At 39.6% G+C, this 13,359-nt stretch overlaps 1 protein-coding gene across 2 annotated transcripts; it reads right to left on the bottom strand.

Moving 5' to 3' along the window:
• Positions 1–3,920: 3,920 nt before the first annotated feature.
• LOC127158100 (uncharacterized) lies at positions 3,921–7,007 on the bottom strand. Of its 2 annotated transcripts, XM_051101249.1 has the most exons (3): positions 5,711–5,848; positions 5,470–5,617; positions 3,921–4,973 (listed from the first exon to the last, which is right to left on the bottom strand). In XM_051101249.1, exon 3 carries the CDS (start codon positions 4,782–4,784, stop codon positions 4,143–4,145), a length of 642 nt encoding a protein of 213 aa, XP_050957206.1. In that variant the 5' UTR covers positions 4,785–4,973; positions 5,470–5,617; positions 5,711–5,848; the 3' UTR covers positions 3,921–4,142. The 2 variants fall into 2 exon arrangements, with proteins under 2 accessions (XP_050957206.1, XP_050957207.1); XM_051101250.1 differs by lacking the exons at positions 5,470–5,617; positions 5,711–5,848 and adding an exon at positions 6,805–7,007.
• Positions 7,008–13,359: the final 6,352 nt, after the last annotated feature.

Below are 13,359 nucleotides of genomic sequence, written 5' to 3'. Positions count from 1 at the left end.
AGAAGATCATTCAGGTTTTTTCCTTTGTAGGAAAATGAGCAGTTAAAGACAACTCTGTTCTTACCATTGTGACTCACCATATGATGAGGCATGAACCAGGATTCGTCAGTCTCACTCAGCATCTGCCCTTGTACCTTGACTGCATAGCCAGCTTGTTCCAGCTTCTTAATTTCAGCATTATAGGCTTCTGCTTTTGGGGGTCTCTCATTAAATGATTCTCTGTGCTGCGGAGGTTGGCCATCACAGCTTCCTTTGTGGCTTGTAGTTTAGGCATGTGCTTTTCCCCTGAGAAGAGGAGTGGCATAGCGCTGGATCCCATTGATGTCGATCCGTTTGGTCTTCGCCTCTAACAGGTTAATTGCCTCCTGATCTTGCTTAGATCTAGTGACAAGCTTCTCATTCTTGTAAGGCAGTACGTCCAGTTGCCAAAGTTGCTGCACATTTTTGAACAGTTCATTTGAAGGAGACACAACTGAAATGTTCAGGCACTGTTGAGACTGAAGCTGATAATGGACAAGCTTTGCAGGACCCTGGACTGTCCAACCCAACCTCGTTCTCACTGCAGCTGGTCCACCAGAAGGACCCAAGAGTACTGGCGCAATTGGCGTGATTAAGTGAGAATAATCAGAGCCAATTAACAAGAGTGGGTGAGCTTTATCAAGGGCAGGAATGGGCAGTCCTCTGAGATGGCTGTACTTACTTTGTAGAGCTTTGATAGGGTAAGTATGTTCTGCTAACCCTAGCTGATCTGCTGTGAATGCTCTGTTGATCTTAAAGACCCTTTGGGGCTGACAAGCAGGAGAAATGGAGAAGGACACAGAATTACCTCGTATGACCTTCATGTCTTGTCGAACTGTTCTCAGTACTAGGTCCTCTTTCTTCCCGTGAAGATTCAGTTTCTGAGCAGCAGCCTGAAGGAGAATAGTTCGCTCTGAGCCATCATCTAGAATGGCGAAGGTCTCTAGCACATGCTCTCCATTACGCAAGATCACTTTGGTGACTTTCAGGAGTACCTGACTGCAGCCTGCTTGCCTATCCAAGTACAGAACCTCATTAGTGGGACTGGAAAGAGGAGGGTTTTCTCTGACTGGTCTATCATTGAGCTCGTGGAGTGCCTCAAGATGCCTGCCCTTACAGATTTTGCAGGTTATTTTCAGACGGCACTGCGCTGCTTGGTGGGTGCGACCACAACGCCAACATTTCTTGTTTGTTTTTACCCAGTGGCTCTTCTGCTCTTTAGTAAGCTGACTAAAGTTCTGGCACTGATTTAAGTAATGCTGGGTGTTGGAGCAATAGGGACAGTATGCCTTTACCTTATCTTGTAGTCTAGTAGCACTTAGACTGAACCCTTCTGTCTGTTGATTGGCGGAGGAAGGGTCTAAGCTGTGAAATATGGATAATGTCTTACTAGACTTGAAGTCTTTGTGCCTGTCCTTCCTTTGACCAGGGCGTTCCTTCCTTTCTCCAACAAACTTAAAGCCACTTTCTTGAATTGTCAGTTCATATTCTAGCCACTCTGCAAAGTTCAGAAGTGTGGGGATGCGGACTCCCAGGGGTGCATGTACCTCTTGAAATCAGAACGCAGGTGCTGAGGTAACTTGGACAGTAGCCTAGTAACGTGAGCCGCACTGGAGTTCGACATTACCACTTTCACCAAGTTGATCTAGCATGCCCACGAGTGCTCTGACCTTGAGTGCAAACTTCTTGAATCCAGTTGTATCATGACTACGGATACTCGAGCCTTCCATGAGGTCAGCAATATGATGCGGAGCTAACTGGTGGGGCTGTCCATACTGCTCTGCAAGGGATGCCATCGTGTCTGAATAAGGTCTTCTTGAATTTGTGTATGAGTCTGCAATCAGAAGGGCATCCTCGAACTTGAGATGATCTAGGAGGATCTGATATTTAAATCTCTCCATGGCATCTTCAGGCAGAATGTTATCCAGGGAGATCTTCAATCTGGCAAACTCTCGTGGGTCCCCTTTGGTGAAATCTGGAATTGTGGGCTTAGGGCCTCGATATACTTTCTCTCGCTGAGGGTTATGGAAGTCCTCACCAGTCTCCTTTCGATACTGCATACTGACGTGAGGAGGTATGTGGGGAAACCTGGACTATTTATCAGTGTCATGTGCTCTCTGCTGGTAAGATGCCACTGAACCGTCATCGGGTTCACAGTATTCAGGAGTCATTGGACCCGAAGGTGGGTGTGATGTCCTGCCTAGTGTAATCAGGTCTTAGAATGAAGTCTTGGCATAAAAATCCCTTTCTTAAAGTTAATTGAGTCTTGAGATAAATATTTAAGTTAATTAAAGTACATTTTCTATGTATAAAGAGAAAAAATAGTTAAGTGATGACAATGAATAAATATGTGTTTGTTAAAAAGGTAGGTTTAGGAAAAATGCCATCTGTAATAAGTGATCAAATGCATAAAAAGATAGAAAAAGAGCGATTTTCCCCCTGAAAAAAAACTGTTTGCACTAAGATTCCCATGCTCCTTCTGTGAGTAGCTGACCAATCACTGAGCTCCAAAGCTTCAGGCAATCGAGCTCCGCCTTCACTTCCTGTTAGCTACCTCCTGACTAAAAGACTTCATGGCTGTTTCGTTCCCGAGCTGAATTCCGAATCAATTACCATCCTTAGGAGAGCGCGATCAGCAGACGGCTGCCGCTGATCGGACAATCAATTTAAAGAGACCCACTCATTGACTCAACGGTGAGTGAAAAAAAATAAATAAATAAAAACTCTGAGACCTGTTAGGTTACCTGTAAAGGAACTAATTATGCTCGAAATGGTAACAGCCGTTTAGAAAGGCTGTTAACGGCTGTAATAGCTACTCAGTGCTGTATCGCGATGCTAATGTTGCTAATGTGATCCTAGCTACCCTGTTAGCTTGGGTGCTTAGTGCTACATGTACTCTTACCCTTGCAACAAAAAAAAAATGGATCTATTTCCAGTTGAGTTTGCAAAAGATGCTGTTTCCTATATCAGTATGTTTACTATGTGTGTAAAAGGAAAAAAGATGCTGTTTTCTATATCAATATGTTCACTTTGTGTGTAAAAGGAAAAAAAGTGTTAAAGCATATGTATGTGAATTTCTTGTCAGTGATTTAAGAGGTCAATATTTAGTGCATTCCTTCACTGTTACCGGTGCAGGGAGGGATGATAAAGCACGCTTAGCCTTACTAGTACCTCCTAGATCTCTATGAATGTTCTTGCATTATTTGTTTTGCACAAATTGTAGTTCTCATTTATATTGTATTTGTATTGTGAGTTTGTTACTACTTTGAATAGCAATAACCATTAATACTTGAAATTGGTTTTGTTTAAAATGAATGAACATGGATGTAAAAGCACTTTAGGATATATTTATAGTCCACTACTATAAACACTTGGGTCTGATACTTGATATATTATGGTCGTACGACTGAACCTTCTTGAGAACATGATTTGAACCAGTTGATATAAAGTGGAATGTTATTGATTGGTGATAATGCATGAGTTAGACAGAATATGAATGTAATGAGCTTTTGGATTTTTTCTGGCCAACCCATAGGTCAGGTTTTTTCTGCCAGATTCATTCCAGTGATGCACATGGATCGGAAGTCATGCCCGACCCGGAGCAGAAGCCCTTCAGGTCGGATTTGAATTGGATGTTCACACCCTGAAACCCTGAACGATTCCCAGTGTACATTGGGTGGCGAGCCACGGACCCACGAGTAAAAGTCTTTGCGCAGTCTCACTTTCCCTTCTTCACGGATTGTGTGGTAGGATCCACGAGCACTGGCATACTGATACCGGAACAGATACTGGTACTGTCATGACACTGATTTAAACAAAAAGAAAAAGGGCCCCAACGAGCAATAAGATTATTTTTGGAACTGGGTTTATTTCTTTTTGTTTTAAGGGAAACTTATGCCGGCTTTATTATTTTCTTATTTCTTTATATACATTCTCTGAACTAAATTGTTACACTGTTGTTATTGTTCCTGTTGTTAAACAAAGAGTGATCACAACAACGCAAATTACTGTTTTCTGTCTTTATTGATGTCAAACCACTGGCTCTTAAAGACTTAGCATCTTCTGTTACTGGTCCAAATACTGTGAAAGATAACTATTTACCTGTTGCTCTATCGTAAATAGGGTTACACTAGTCTACGCAAACATGCAGTTAATTCCTCCACTAAGTCTGGGACAGCTGCTGTTGGAGGTGGAGGTAGTGGTTTATTCACTACAGTTCGAGGAAGTGGGACCTCGTCTGCTACTGGTGGGGGTGGGAGTGGCCAGTCCTCCTCTTCGTATGGTATAGGGGCTCTGTCATGTGATGGTGGCATTGGCCTCTGGTGCACTGGAACTGCAGTATCACTTCTCATTTGTCGTTGCATGTCTAAGATTGTAGATTGCAGTTTCTGATTCTCCTTCTTGAGCTGTTGAATAGCCTCTAATATCTCTGACGATACATCCCCTGATATACTGTGGTGAGGTACAGGTGTGCTCTCATACATCTGTTCAAATTGGACAGAATGAGTAAACTGTCTCTGCCTGAGTCCAGTTAAAGGGTCAAAGACTGTGTGATGCGTGAGAGGGGTCATCTTGGCTACTCTCTCAATATGGTGCTGAGGCTCCTGTATCTCTGTGGTGGGAGGCATAGTTTGAACAGCAGGGGAAGGTTGATTATAGTGCGGAAGAGAAACATCATATTCTTCCAACCAGGCTGGTGGCCGCACTCGCCGTTTAGGATGCACATCCGCTGGCCTTCCTTCTCTACTCCTCTGGTCGGAGGACATCTTCAGCAATCCACAGCAATTGCACCTTCCGGCTCGAAGGACCAAATGTTGTATTTCGTGCTTATTTGGGCTGGTTAGTAAAGTTTGCAATCACTATGGCACATCCGGTAAGAATGCAAGTACTCAGATGTTTCTTCTTTAACATTTATTCTCCATTGTAGATGTGAGTACACAAGGGTGTGTGTGGTTCTGAAAGTATATATACAAGAATAGTAAATAAGAGTACATTAATTATTACAATAAACATTCACAACCATATTAACAGTTATAAGGGCATTGAAATACTTCTAGGACTAACTGTAGTCACTGTATAATTACAATAATCACAATAATCAACATTATATACAGCCTTGCTCCGAGCGGGGTTGCGGTCGTAACGTCATTAGCGCCATTCCGGCTGCCTTTTGTAAACAACATGACGATGCAATTTAGAACGTGATTCTGACGGTATTTATCCGCACTTGTGCAAATAAACATATAATCCACATCACGCTTCTAATAAACGTGTAAGCAGTTGTCCAAAACACTCTATCACATTACTCACACAGGAAAACATGGCGATTGCTGGGATCGCGATCATGGTACTCAAGCCTACAGTACTGCCGTTAACCTGCAGTCCGTGACTATCTTTAACAGCAACAATATACAGTATATTAACAATAAAGATAAGAACATTTGAACTTACTTTTAGCTGCACGCACAAACTGGAAATAAACTTTTGTGGAGAACACTCATTTGGCTCCGCACTGAACTCTGCTGCCACGCACTTCTTTTTACTGTCTAGCGGAACTACTCTGAGATTAAGCTTAAGCTTTACTGATTCGCAGTTTGAGCTGTAAATCAAAGAAATCCACCAATGACTTTCACTGTCCGTTATTAGTTATCATCCTTCAAAACAAGTCCCATTTACAGAATACTTCGCCTACCACAGATCCAGCAGCTGTTTTGGAGGTCAGAAGAAAAAGAAGTAATAAGAGTAGGTGATTTACTGACACTCTCCTAAATTAAAAAAATTAAAAATGTAAAAAGTAACAGAACTTAAAATGACTGCTGTTGCCTTGACTTCCTAGTAGAAAAACAGAAGTTAAATGTGACACTGATGAGGAAAAAAAAGTTCCTGTTGAGCTGCAGAGGTTCTGGGTTTTAATCAGAAATTAAACAAAAGGGCAATAATCCTAAAAAGACAAAATGAAATGGAAACTGAAGTGTATAAACACATTTCAATAAAAATCTCTTCATCTCATTGTTAAAGGGGTCATCGGGTGCCCATTTTCCACAAGCTGATATGATTCTTTAGGGTCTTAATGATTCTGGTCAAGGCCGCTTTAAATGCAAATGAGCTCTGTTCACTCTGCTCACACTTTTTTATACTGTACACATGCTGACACTGCCATCAAGATGCATATAGAACCACAAGTTACAAAAGTCTACAATAAGGAAACTCTGTTGCTTGGAAACAGTAAGATGTCACAATCAGATTTAGCTTAGTCTGTGGTGGAAGCATGAGCATTAAAAAAGAACCAAACTTTCCGGTGCTCAGTCAGTTGTCACTTCCTACTCCTCCCCAGCAGTATGTGAGTTTACCACTTCACTAGCACTTCTTTTTTAGCACTTCAAGCATCCCATTGAAATAGAATTAAAAGTGTGGTAGTGCTAACTTTCTTTTAAATAAATGCAACTTGTGATTTTCTGTTTTTCTGTCCTTGTGTAATTCAACCTGAGGGTGGCGCTCTAATGTTGCTTTGCTGGATCTAACTACACACATAGATGTTATCTCAGAATGCACACCTTAATAAAACCTTGTTTGAATATTGATTATAAAATGAGTTTAGAAGAGGAAAAGGCCACTTTGATTCACAGAATCAGCTTCTTTTTTGTAGAATTAGAATCAACAAACCCTGTCAGTAGGCAAGGAGAATGAACTTGCAGTATTTCTAGACATGAACGATGAGACCAAAAATGATAGGTTTCTCCAGACTAATGTTAAACCAACAGGCATTTTAGCCCAGTGTTTACTCACTTTCTCTCATTTACTTTGTTTCTTCATTTACGAGTGTGTTTGCAGATCAGTGGATAAGATTAACAGTGCAGAGTTGCTATAGTTACACATGATGGAGTCACCAATGCAGTTCAGTCTTAGAGTGTAGATATTAGATGATGTCACTTCCTCTTGTGTACAGCTGCTTTCATAGATGGAGCTGTCTTCATAGACAGGAGCTTCCACTGCATCTGAAACACGCATATTAATTACTCACCCTCATGTCATTCCAAACCCGTAAGACCTTTGTTCGTCTTCAGAACACAGATTTAGATATGGTTAATAAAATTGAAGAATTCTCTGATCCTCCATAGACAGGAGAAAGGTACCAAGAACACTGACAAAATAGTCCAAAAAAAAGTTTTTTTTTTTTTTTCTTAATTTGTGTTCCAAAGACGAACAAAGGTCTTACAAGGTTTGGAACGACATGAGGGTACGACATAAGTAATTAATGACAGAATTTTCATTTTGGGTGAACTATCCCTTTAAGGCTGCACACAGATTCAGACATGCTAGAATTTGCCATTTCAAAACTTGAGTAAACCAAGACCATTTTGTTTAGACTTTCTGAAATGAACAGAAGTAATTTTGTTGACATATTAAAATATGTGCAGCTGGTTTTGAAGTTAAAGAAAAAAAAATATGTATGAAAAAATCTTAAAAGTCTTAATTTATATTGTTTTCAAATGTATAAGTGAATATAATTAACAAGTGTCTTGTATACAATTACATAGTTGAATAAACAGTACATTTCACACTCACCTATAACAGATACTCTGTATGTAAATGTTTTTGTCTGATTCTCCAGCTGCTGTTGCTCTGTAGAGTCCACTGTCTGTATTCTGCATGTCAGAGAGAAGGTTTTATTGAAATCCACTCTGTCTTTGTAGGAAAGGTGAAGTCTTACTACTTTAGTTTAATGAAAATATTATATATATAAATGGCAATTTAACTACACTCTGGTAGTTCTTGTCTCTGTATATTGAGTTGGACAGAAGCTTCTCTCTGATCTCAGCACTGATCCCTGAGAAGAGAGAAAATAAATCTTTGTTTAAAAAACAAAGTTTAGTAGCTGTTTGCTTGCTTCTAGAGTTGGGGTACTCGGACTCGAGTCCGGTCTCGAGTACAATTTTTAGACGACTCGGACTTGTCACGGACTCGGATGCATTTTTACTCGGACTTGACTCGGACTCGAGCCTTTCGGACTCGGAAAATATCCCGAGTCCGTCCGAGTCCAGAGACAGTTGACGGAAATGTCACTGACACGATGCATTATCAGGAAAGTGTTGTCCAGTAGGCTACTTGAAAGCCGACGGGTTTATGTGCGCACACACTCAAAGCGCTTCACAGAACGCGTCTCTCAGTCAGTGTGTGAATGCAGAGTTTTCTTTCACTTTTAATAGGTTCTGTTATTGCTATTGCTACACACATGCTCGTGTTGGAGACTATTTATGTAAATGAAGTCGGTTTTGTCCTAAGTAAACCTGAACAGCTGGGAGAAATACTGATGTGTCAAAATATTCCAAATGTGCATCAAATCTTAAAGGGGTCATCGGATGCCCATTTTCCACAAGTTGATATGATTCTTTAGGGTCTTAATGAAAAGTCTCTAATATACTTTGATTAAAAATTCTCAATGGTTTTGTAAAACAACACCCTTTTTACCTTGTCAAAATCAACTCAGCAAAAATCATCTCATTCTAAGGGGTTGTTCCTTTAAATGCAAATGAGCTCTGCTCACCCCGCCGCTCTCTTTTCTCTGTGGAAAAGACGGTGTTTTTTACATTAGCTGCATTTAGCCACGTTAAACTTCCTAACTACCACATTATAAGGAAAGGCGATCGCAAAGATTCATAAAAAAAACCCTTATACTCACTTCTGCTGTAAGTGAAGCTGAATCACGAATGATTTGCGTGAACATAGACAGATATATGTGGATCAGGAGGCGCATTCCCTTCATAAATAAACGTAACCCACTGCATCTTCAGCGGCTCAGATGTAAGGAGTAAATGACGACCACTATGTTCATTATTACATCCAGCAACACAACACCTCAATCGCTCAATCGGAGATATTCTTGTCTAACTTACATCCCTGCTCCGGCATCGAAACAAAGAGGGCGGACTGTGACAGCTGATTCAAGGTAAATTGCTCATGTCAATCAAGTATCGTGGGAGCGGCATCTGTCGGTGTGACGCCGCAACGACAGGCATCTGAGAATGGCTCGATTTGAAAAAGGGGATATTATTTTTACAGATTAATTAAAAACCGCTGCATGGATTTTTATCACTATAGGGTAGATTTGTACATACACTGCCAACACACATTAATGTTCAAACAGCATGAAAAAGTGAACTTAGCATCCGATGACCCCTTTAAAGCGACAGCAAGTCAAACAATAATCAAACAACAAAAGAAAAAGAGAAAATCACTCACTGTTCTTGACTGAATCACTTATTAACTGTAATAAGAATTATCTTTAATGTATACAGTGAAGATTTTGCAGTGTTTTATTTTAACATTAAAAAAAAAAAAAAAAACTACAATTCTATCTTAAAAAAGATTCTGTTTTAAAAAATATTATTTCATTTGTATTTTTGATTAATATATGTATTAATACTTTTGCTTGTAAGTAATACTTGGAGTGTTTACTTGCCTTGCCTAGAATGTTTTCCTTACATTAGTTGATTATTTTTTTCTGTATTGAAATTATTATTATTTAAACATGGTGTCAGTTTCTAGCTTGAAAGAAAAATAATTTTTCTAACATCTTTGCAGCAACAGTTCTTATGGGTCCAAAGGTGGGTGTGCATGATTTTCTAATAATTAAATGGCCCATCATCAATTATTCCTTATATAATGTAATTTATTGTAATTAATGTAACTATAAATGCATTCAAAAATAAAACAGGTGTGAGTTTGCTGTGACTTATGGAAAGTACAGGTAGGGCTTTATACACAGTGTATACCATTGTAAAGACTAGGTTTATCCCTCACAACCTCATTTTCATTCAAGAAAAAAAGTCATATACAACCCAAAACACACACAGCCACAATTAGAAAAGAGGTGCATTTTCTGCTCTTAAGGTCCCATTCACCAAGATACCTACTCCTTTACCACCACCCTTGAATTTATACATTTACTACATCGATGAATAAAGTCAAGTCCCGCTCTATAATTTTTCACATTCTAAAACCTGTTTCACTCTAAAATATGTCACATTACATAGATCAACCATAACTTCTGTTGCATGACTTTAAGTTTGTTAAGCAGAGTATGGACACTAATTATGAGATGTTGTGAAATCAAAAATCAAAATGGCAAGATCCACTAGAGGTTTGCTTTTCTTACATTTCAACTGACATTGCATTTTTCTAGTTGTAAAGGTTAAAAACAGGGGTGGCCAAACTCGGTCCTGGTCTTTGGTTTAGTTCCAACTTGCCTCAACACACCTGCCAGGGGGGTTTCTAGTATGCCTAGTATAAGCTTGATTAGCTGGATCAGGTGTGTTTAATTGGGGCTGGAGCTAAAATCTGTAGGACACCAGCCCTCCAGGACCGATTTTGGGCACCCCTGGGATAAAACAATGTTAAGATACTGACAAACAGTAGTGTTTCCTTGGACTCGGACGGACTCGACTCAAACTCGGCCCTTTGGGACTCGGACTTTAATCCGACTCGGCCCATTTTGGACTCGGACTCGTCTCGGACTCGATTGGTTAAAGACTCGGACTCGACTTAGGTGGACTCGAACCCAACACTACTTGCTTCTGTTTTCATGGACAGTAATCATTAGGGGTGTAACGGTAAAAAGATGTCACGGTTCGGTACATACCTCGGTTCGAGGGTCATGGTTCGATACAACTGCGGTACAACAGGAAAAAAAATACTATGCTAAGTTTCTTTTCATTTATTTTAAACAGACAGTAGTACAGATTACAAAAAAAAATAATAATAATAATAATAATAATAATAATATTCCACCTACATGTGAAAATATTATATCAAATTAATGTCATATACAGGCTATAAAATCTGCAGTACATATATACATACAAGGAATAAATACTTGACATAGATTTAATTTAATTAACTGATAGACAAAGGGAAAAAACTGCGACATGTAACGTAGCCTATATTTGCTGAATTTCAGTTCAGTTTTCAGAAAGGAAACTCAAATGGCAGAAAGCAACATTCTATTTATTTTTTGTTTAAGTTGATTTTAGAAAGTTTAAGTAATCGCGGCGGCACACACAAACACAAAACATATCACACGGAACTAAACATCGGCGCGCCTGCCTCACTTTGTCACTGTTAGAACACGACTGAAGTACAAAGTCTATAATTTACTACTGTTGGGTTCGAGTCCACCTAAGTCGAGTCCGAGTCAAGTCCGAGTCCAAAATGGGCCAAGTCGGACTCGAGTCCAAGGAAACAGTACTGTTTATCAGTATCTTTACATTGTTTTAACCCAAACTCTGTCTTGGAGGGCCAGTGTATTACAAAGTTTAGCTGAAACAGCTAATCAAGCTCTTAATAAGCATACTAGAAACCCCCTGGCAGGTGTGTTGAGGCAAGTTGGAGCTAAACCAAGGACCAGGACCAAGTTTGGGCATCCCGGTTTTTAACCTTTACAACAGGGGTGCTCAACCCTGGCCCTGGAGGTCGACTTTCCTGCAGAGTTCAGCTCCAACCCTGACCAAATGCGGCTAATGTAAACAACACCATCTTTTCCACAGAGAGAAGAGAGGGGCGGGGTGAGCAGAGCTCATTTGCATTTAAAGGAACAACCCCTTAGAATGAGATGATTTTTGCAGAGCTGATTTTGGCAAGGTAAAAAGGGTGTTGTTTTACAAAACCATTGAGAATTTTTAATCAAAGTATATTAGAGACTTTTCATTAAGACCCTAAAGAATAATATCAACTTGTGGAAAATGGGCATCCGATGACCCCTTTAAATAAAGGTTAAAGGTTCTTGGAACCATTTAGATAAAAAAGGTTCTTCTATGGCATTGTGAAGCACCTTTATTTTTAAGAGTGTATAAGGAATAATTGATAATGTTTTATATATATATATATATATATATATATATATATGTGTATATATGTATATGTGTGTGTTTTTTCAAGTTTTTTAGACAGGTCTATCTAAAGGCTACTACAGAAATAGACTATACAGACATTTCACGAAGTAATAAATGTTAAATAAAACTGCAAAATCTTCACTATATACATTAAAGACGATTCTTATTAAAGTTAATAAGTGATTCAGTCAAGAAACGTGAGTGATATTCTCTTTTTCTTTTGTTGTTTGATTGATATTTATGACGCGGTCAGCGGCTGCAGGTTTACGCTGTTGTCGCTTTAAGATCTGACGCACAGATCAAATATTTTGAGGCATCAGTATGTCTCCCAACTGTTCAGGTTTACTTAAGACAAAACCGACTTCATTTACATGAATAGTCTCCAAGACGAGCATAAGTGTAGCAATAACAGACCCTATTAAGCAAAAGAGAACTGGGCAGTCTAAAACGCTCGAGTCGAGTCAAGTCCGAGTAAAAATGCATCCGAGTCCGTGACAAGTCTGAGTCGCCTAAAAATTGTACTCGAGACCGGACTCGAGTCCGAGTACCCCAACTCTATAATTTACATCATAAATAATAGTTTAGCATTTGGATGCATCGCAAATATGGAACTATTATGAAATATTAGGGTATATTTGGATTTGTGCCGAATGAGAGAGGTAGGATACAAGAGCACAAAGCTCCATTTCGTAGACAGTTGAGTGCGCAAGCCTTTAAAGTATACTCCTCTGTTAAGGACGCGTTCAGAATCAGCACATGGTCATTGTCTAGTGGGCTTTGTCTTCAAATGCGCAACTCCTGGCATTTGCTGTAGTGATGGGTCGTTCTTGAACGATTCGTTCATTTTGAACGAATCTTTAATGTGACTCGGGACGAACGAGTCGTCTCGGGGAGTGATTCGTTCAGTCGCGCATGTGCAACATCCTATTAGCTTCTGTGCTGTTCACCTGTTTCGAGTCTTCGGGTTTTTCGAGTCGTTCGTTCATCTTATGGGGCTGTCACGTGATGAACGAACGACTCAAACCCGAAGACTCAAGAGATGAACTAATCAATTCTTTTTCCGTCTCAGACTGCATAGGTTAAGCTTATTGGGCTGTCACATGATGAACGAACGACTCAAATCCGAAATCTTGTCAGATAAGAGGTGAGGTGAGCTAATCATAGACTAAAGACCAATGAAACAATCTTTTCTGTTTCTTATAGCATTATAGTTTTGTCTTGTTTGTAGTGTGATCAAATTTTGTGTAAGCAGTAGATGTGTTAAGGAAGGTAAAACGTAACATTTTAATTATATTTTGTTAAAATGAACGAAATGACTCGAAAAAAGATTTGTTCATTTTGCTGAACGAGACTCAAAGGTCCGAGTCTGTTAAATGATCCGAACTTCCCAACACTAATTCGCTGTTCTTCTGCCGGCGGTTGTCAAACAGAGTTGCATTACTGCTGGCGCCCC

This window comes from Labeo rohita, unplaced genomic scaffold, assembly GCF_022985175.1.
Source record: "Labeo rohita strain BAU-BD-2019 unplaced genomic scaffold, IGBB_LRoh.1.0 scaffold_134, whole genome shotgun sequence".
Classification (NCBI taxonomy): Eukaryota; Metazoa; Chordata; class Actinopteri; order Cypriniformes; family Cyprinidae; genus Labeo; species Labeo rohita.
The sequence above is the reverse complement of the archived record's forward strand: the minus strand, read 5'-3'. Positions and strand labels throughout refer to the sequence as shown.

Excerpts from the sequence above, each read along its gene's own strand:
- LOC127158100 (XM_051101250.1), bottom strand. The coding sequence starts at position 4,784 with ATGTCCTCCGACCAGAGGAGTAGAGAAGGAAGGCCAGCGGATGTGCAT.